Source organism: Nansenia antarctica, assembly GCF_963989245.1.
Source record: "Nansenia antarctica genome assembly, chromosome: 14".
Taxonomy (NCBI): Eukaryota; Metazoa; Chordata; class Actinopteri; order Argentiniformes; family Microstomatidae; genus Nansenia; species Nansenia antarctica.
The window spans coordinates 13,748,104-13,755,603 of NC_137684.1; the positions used below are offsets into that span (position 1 = coordinate 13,748,104).

Genomic DNA, 7,500 nt, shown 5'->3' on the forward strand with positions numbered 1-7,500 from the left:
ATTTCCATCAAGACGACTTGCCTCATTTAGCAGACAGACATCGAAAGGGTAAAAGGCCTCTTTATCCTTTGTGATCCACCCAGACTTTCCCCCGTGGCCTACTCACTAACAGACTGCACTTATATATCGCCTTTATCCAAACTGCTTTACAACGGCATCTCATTCACACATTCACACACACATTCACACACCAATGGCGGCAAGCTACCATGCAAGGCGCTGGCCCGCTCACTGGGAGCAATTTGGGGTTCAGTGTCTTGCCCAAGGACACTTCGACATGTGGCCAGCCGAGGCTCGAACCGCCGATCTGCCAACCTTGCGATCATTAGACGGTGGCTCTACCTCCTGCGCCACAGCCGCCCCAATTTTGCCGCCCCACTAACAAGATATCTTTAGCCAGAACGCAGAACCCGACCGTAACCCACAGAGGAATGAGCTGTAACCCACCAGCAGTGGGCCCCAAACCACCACTTGGAACACAATGTCCCAAACATGGGTCTGAACAATGTTTACTCAACTACACCAGCCTGGTTCTTCATGTTCTTTCCTAGTTTAAGAATATGTCCAGATCAAAAAGGACAAACATTTTTTTTACAGTAATCATAATAATAAAAATACATTAGACTTATATAGCGCTTTTCTAGACATTCAAAGATTTGAATGTCGCTTTACCAACTGAAAAGATCGAGTAGTAATAATAAAAAGACACAAAAAAGAAATAAAAGAAAGTATACGGGCCTAATGAAGGTAGTGCTGGGGACACATGGGAAAGGGAGGGGGAGAGAGTTAACTGGTGAAGGCGAGCTTGAAGAGGTGGGTTTTGAGGGCCTGTTTAAATGTTGGCAGGGTGTTGGCCTGTCTGATGTGGTTGGGGAGGGCGTTCCAGAGGGACGGGGCTGCGGCTGAAATGGCCCTATCACCCCAGGTCCGGAGTTGTTTTGACTGGCATAAGCAGCTTAGACCCTGGCTCTAACCAGTACACCTTTGGGATATGCTGTTGTGGGTGATGAAATTCATTCATTATTTGACAAGTACCCGCCTCTAACCTGGCCTTTCCCCTTTCTTCACAGTGTTGCGGAGTAAAGAGAAAATAGAGACAAATTGCTATAAATTTAAAACGAAAAATGGCTATGTCACTCTACAAAGTCAGTGGTTTAGTTTTATAAATCCCTGGACTAAAGAAGTGGAGTACATAGTGTCAACCAACACAGTCATATCGTAAGTACAAACCTCCATCTTCTCCTGACCTCTTTGGCACTTCCTAGCATCAGTGTTAATTTTGGCAGGCTTTTTAGTCACTTAGTCTTTGGTGTTTAGATGAAGATGCACACCAGTTCTAGTCACACCAAGTCACCTCCATTTTTCTTAGTTCCGGTCCAGTTCCAGTTGATGGAAACTGAAAACATTCCAGTGCACTCTCAGTACACAAAAACCCCAAAACATTTTAGTCAGGTTTTCGTCGCTGACTACGGCTAGACTCAAATGTTTGGGGGTTTTGGTGACTTGGTGTGACTAGAACTGGTGTGCATCTTCATCTAAACGCCAAAGACTAAGTGACTAAAAAGCCTGCCAAAATGAACACTGCCTAGCATGGCGTCACAGATATGACTGATATTACTGTACAGAACTGTGTGTGTGGAGTGTTGTAATGGTGAACTTTTCCCCCAAAACTGTTTCCCAAGTCTCCCAGGCTGTGACCACAGTCAAACAGGCAGATCATCGGGAGACAAATCTGAACAGCCAAGTAGTTCCAAGACTTCTGAAGGTCAGTTCAAATGCACTATGAACACAGCAGGTTTAGAACATCAGACAGGATAGATGGATTTAGCACCATGACTTAATATAGAACAGCGTGCAACGGTAGTATTCAGTGTTCGCTGTGTTGATACTGTATGCCTAAAAACAATACATTTCGCAATGTAATTATGTAACAATGGCATGTGAAATACTGGGGGGTTTTCCCACTTAACCCTACAACAGCCGTGCCTATTTGACCTACTAGTAGAGCCGCCTTGGGGGTCAAACAGACACTCTTTTTAGAATGTAAATCTGCTATTTACACACAGAGATCACTAGAGGGCGCTTCTTCTTTTTTTTGCCTGCCTCCAACACAGAAAAAACCGCGAAACAGCTTTATACTATCTTATCCTGAAGTGATTTGTGAAAATGTAAGGATACTGGGGTGGTAGAACGCACATATCTAGGAAAAGTCATGAAAGGAGGGTCCTGAAATGTTGATCGAGTGCAAAGATAATGTTAAGTGTTAAGCCTCGTGAATGGTTTTCCTTGTAGATGACGGCAAAAAGTCCCTTTTAATCATCCCGGGGATCTCCAATGCCTCCGGTACCATGGTCTATGCTGGAAGCATAGGGACACAGATTGCTAATGAGCTGCTGGACTACAACAGGTGGGATGTCTGTGTGAGTGATGGTGGTTCTGGACACTGGCAGTGAGAGGACAGACAGACAGACAGGCAGACAGACAGACAGACAGACAGTGATGGTGGTTCTGGACTCTGGCAGTGAGAGGAAGACAGAACGATGCGTGTCAATGTTGTTGTCGAACGGATGCCCATCAACAATTACACAACAAGCACTTCCAAAATAGGACATTACTAACTGGTGTAGTGACTCCTACTGATGCTCTCTCACAAAACTCACTCCAAAACAGCATTTTCCCAAGTGTGTCGTATGGAACCTTCATGGGGAAAATGTGAATCATTTACATTTAAATTCATCCCATTTTAATTTCATCAAGAATGTACTTGTATGTAATAAAACTTGACTGAGTTAATAGGAAAGTAGAAACAGATCCCTGGACCTCTGGTGCCTGGATTGACATCATCAGTTTGACCTCTCTGTCTGTCTGTCTCTCTGTCTGTCTGTCTGTGTCGTAGGATGAACTCCTCCCCGTCCAGCGGCAACGTCAGCCCTTTCAATCTGCTGCAGGACAAGTCTCCTCTGGCCGTCACACAGGCCAGCAGCAGCGTGAGTCTCTCTGTCTGGGTGTGTTTGTTAGCATGTTTGGTTTGCGTATGTAGAGTACATGTATCTAGAGTACATGTATGTAGAGTACATGTATGCAGGGCTCCCACGGGTCCTTGAAATCCTTCAGTTTGTGAATTGGAGAAAAAAAAATCAAGGTCTTAAAAGTTTTAGAAAATAGACATGGGTCATTGAAAGTGCTTGAATTCCCCTCTCTCTCTCTCTCTCTCTCTCTCTCTAAAAAAATATGTATATATTCAAAAATGTTTTACTTAGCTCGTCAACTAGTAAACAAGTCTCTGTATTGCTTAACTTTACACATATTTCACAATATATTGTTTTGCTGTGCTGTGGTAGAGAAGGCAAGAGACCGTCTAGTGTTCACACATTCAAGCCTCTCTTTTTAATTGTTGTCTGAGCGGATAGTTCCTATTATATAAATTCTCATCTAGATCTGTCTCAAACTATGCCGTGTAGGGTCCTTGAATTTGAGGGAATTGAGTCTTGAAAGTCCTTGAAAGGTGCTTGAATTTGGTATTTCAGAAGGTGTGGGAACCCTGTGTATGTCATATTGCTGTAGTAGTGACGCCCTCCCCTCGTGTCCTCTAGGTGCCAAATGGAGAGGTGTCAGACATGGAGATGCCGGGGAAGTCCAGCTCAGAGGATGAACCTCAAAGCGCTTCATTCTCTGGAGGAGAAACACTGATGGGTACGAGCTCTCATCTCTACATGCTCTCATCTCTACACGCTCTCATCTCGACATGCTCTCATCTCTACACGCTCTCATCTCTACATGCTCTCATCTCTACACGCTCTCATCTCTACACGCTCTCATCTCTACACGCTCTCATCTCTACATGCTCTCATCTCTACACGCTCTCATCTCTACACGCTCTCATCTCTACGTGCTCTCATCTCTACATGCTCTCATCTCTACGTGCTCTCATCTCTACGTGCTCTCATCTCTACATGCTCTCATCTCTACATGCTGTCATCTCTACATGCTGTCATCTCTACATGCTCTCATCTCTACATGCTGTCATCTCTACCTGCTCTCATCTCTACATGCTCTCATCTCTACATGCTCTCATCTCTACATGCTCTCATCTCTACATGCTCTCATCTCTACATGCTCTCATCTCTACATGCTCTCATCTCTACACGCTCTCATCTCTACATGCTCTCATCTCTACACGCTCTCATCTCTACATGCTCTCATCTCTACATGCTCTCATCTCTACATGCTCTCATCTCTACATTCTCTCATCTCTACATGCTCTTATCTCTACATGCTCTCATCTCTACATGCTCTCATCTCTACACGCTCTCATCTCTACACGCTCTCATCTCTACACGCTCTCATCTCTACATGCTCTCATCTCTACACGCTCTCATCTCTACACGCTCTCATCTCTACACGCTCTCATCTCTACATGCTCTCATCTCTACGTGCTCTCATCTCTACACGCTCTCATCTCTACCTGCTCTCATCTCTACACGCTCTCATCTCTACACGCTCTCATCTCTACACGCTCTCATCTCTACCTGCTCTCATCTCTACATGCTCTCATCTCTACACGCTCTCATCTCTACATGCTCTCATCTCTACATGCTCTCATCTCTACATGCTCCATTACAATATGTACTGTTTTCAATTACGCATCTGTTCAGCCAACACTTGTCACCTACAGTACGTCAGCTCTCTGTGGTTTCTAATACTCTCTCTCTCTTCCTCTCCCTCCCTCCCTCCCTCTCTCTCCCTCTCCCCCCCCCTCTCTCTCCCCTCCTCCCTCTCCCTCCCTCTCTCTCCCCCCTCCCTCTCTCTCTCTTTCTCTCTCTCTCTCTCTCCCCCCCTCCCTCTCTCTCTCTCTTTCTCTCTCTCTCTCCCCCCCCCCCCTCTCTCTCTCTCTCTCTCTTTTAGGCGAGAGCTCCCAGCTGGATCTGGACAGTGTTGTGGTCCCTGGCCTCGGTAGCCTTAGCAACGACGAGGCGGCCATGGCCGTGATCATGAGTCTCCTAGAGACGGACGCCAACCTAGGAGAGGCCGTTGACTTTGACGAGATGCACTGGTCTCTCTAGAACTCTATTTAGCAGATTTCTTATTTAGATTTCTCCTGAACACGTTGTTTCTGTCAGTTCTTTTATAAAAAGAATGCGCAAACTTACCCACTCGCTTTCACTGGGTACAGCAGCAGAGTTCTTTAAAAAAAACATTTTTATTTATTAGTTGTTGTTTTTGGGGTTTTTCACATAAGCTGTGTAATCTTCAGGTGGCTGCTCTAACAGATAGTGTGATCTATTACCATAAGGGACACCATCTCTCCCACTTTCCAGTAGGAGGAAGAGAAGAGAAGAGATGAGTCTATAAGGCTGTACCTCAGACGCCTTTCAGCCATCTGACTGTTCTGGACTGCTGTCCATCTTTGCTTTCCTCAGATCTACTGTCACAGTATCTGTCTCTGTCTCTCTCTCTGTCTCTCTCTCTCTGTCTCTGTCTCTCTGTTTCTGTCTCTCTCTCTCTCTGTCTCCGTCTCTGTCTCTGTCTCTCTGTTTCTGTCTCTCTCTCTCTCTCTGTCTCCGTCTCTCTCTCTGTTTCTCTCTTTGTCTCTCTGGACTGGCCTCAGGAGGTTAAACTTCTCTGAGTGGTCGGCCTGCCCAGCTCTCCTCTTGTAAGACAATGACTTGCCCCTGCCAAACACTAGAACCCATGAACACAGTAGCCTATACGGTGGCTTGGGGGATTCCTGTTTTCCTTTTCCTTATCTATCTACACTTGAACAAAGGATTGGAGTGATGAAGCAAAAAAAAAAAAAAAAAAAAACGCACTGAAAATGATTTCCTGTATTGTAAACGTTAATGGCAATCAGATCATATGCAGTATGTTTGTTGTTGTACGAGATAAAGTCACTGCAGCAGGACACACCCACATTGGTGTGTTTTACAGTCTGATCTCTCTGGTTCAGAAGGGGTGGGGCACCTTTCCCACCTCTGACATAGGTGACTATCATCAAGCCTCTATCAGTATGCTGCCCAGAGCTGTAGCCACCATCAGTCAGAATCTGTGTGTCTGTCTCTTAGGGTGTGTTCTCACTAGAACATTTGCTTCACTTGGAATCGGAGTTTGGGATAAAATTCGATTTGCTCTGCGTCGTTTGGAGCTGTGAGAACGCGCATTCGAAGTCGCTCCCGGAGCAAACAACCGACGCATGCTCCGCTTGAAAAGGGTGGTTTCGCTCCGATTAGAAACAACGCACCGAGGCTGTCCATAGGAAAACAACAGCGCATGCGTGTTGATCTGGATAAGAGCGGGACGAACGGGCAATTTTCTATTTTTCTGACCAATCAACTACCACGTCTGTCGCTTCGATTGCGTATGTTACTTCGTTTACATAAAGGGCTGTGAGAACGCAAATCAGAGAAATTATTTATGCAACAATGTTGCAAACTCATCCACTTGCTCCGGGTCCTGATTCAGACTTTCATGTGAGAACATGACCTTAGTCACAGCCCAACAACCAGCACTCAGCACACAGCGTTTGGACCACAGTGTGAAGACTTGGTTTGGCTCAAAATACTACACCCTCCCACCTAGACGATAGTGACGCCGTCTTAAACAACGACGCAGAAACAGAAGTCCTAAGGGGATCCAATCGAGCAGATAACCTATGTTGCATCAAGGAAAATATATCAAAATATAATGTTATAAAATGATCTCTCCATCTCCAAAAAGATGAGGTGATTACTCAGGGAGCGATAGAACAGAACCACCTCCTCTGTCTCCTGTTCATCAGACACCCACACAGTTCTCTCATTTCTATCAGCATTCTAAGCTTGTGCTATTACATACTTCTAGCATATGCTGTGAAGAAGTTGATATTGTTGGTATAAGTGATGTACTGTATCTGTTTGTTTGTTTTCCAAACCATTTTTTTTCAGCTTCATGATTTCCATGCAGGTAATCTGATTTTTTGTAAGTCTTTATTAACTATAAGACTTGAGGCTATTTCCCATGTACTATGATGCACTGACAGACAGCAATCTTACAGTAAATTCAGGATGTGCCTCTCAGAAGCACTCACTGGTTTGTGGTGCAAATATTCTACAAGGGACAATGCTATGCAGTTAACATTCCAGAAAGTCAAAACATTCAACTGTGTACTCCTCCTCCACTGTATCTCTCTCTCTCACTCGCCTAATATTATGAGACACTAACAATCGATTGAGAGTTTGAATGTGTTGTTGAGCAATACGATTTCCCTAGCCAATGACTTGATTTGGAGTCGAAATGCATTTCACCCATGCTTAATTGCACAAGCAAACTATTAGGAGCTGAACGTAAAACAATAACATTAAAAAGCCATATGTTAATTTGTATTGAAGTCATGACTTTGTTGATGTAAACTTGGATGTCTGTGGATACAAATATATTTAGCTGTGCGGGCTCTCTTAGCTTGTCATCTGCCAGGACAGCCTTATGTGTGGATGTGAGTTAAGGGTTAGGATTAGGGTACCAAAG

General features: G+C 44.7%; 1 protein-coding gene across 1 annotated transcript in view; it reads left to right on the forward strand.

Annotated features, from left to right (window-relative positions):
• bmal2 (basic helix-loop-helix ARNT like 2) overlaps positions 1-5,063 on the forward strand; it is a gene marked incomplete at its 3' end in the record, with an annotated part of 18,832 nt that extends 13,769 nt beyond the window's left edge. The window contains exons 11-17 of the mRNA XM_080545193.1: positions 1-48; positions 1,071-1,218; positions 1,704-1,765; positions 2,293-2,407; positions 2,897-2,987; positions 3,594-3,693; positions 4,906-5,063. The exon at positions 1-48 is cut by the window's left edge and continues 59 nt beyond it. Of these exons, the coding sequence (XP_080401319.1) occupies positions 1-48; positions 1,071-1,218; positions 1,704-1,765; positions 2,293-2,407; positions 2,897-2,987; positions 3,594-3,693; positions 4,906-5,063 (722 nt within the window). The remainder of the gene's footprint in view (positions 49-1,070; positions 1,219-1,703; positions 1,766-2,292; positions 2,408-2,896; positions 2,988-3,593; positions 3,694-4,905) is intronic.
• Positions 5,064-7,500: the final 2,437 nt, after the last annotated feature.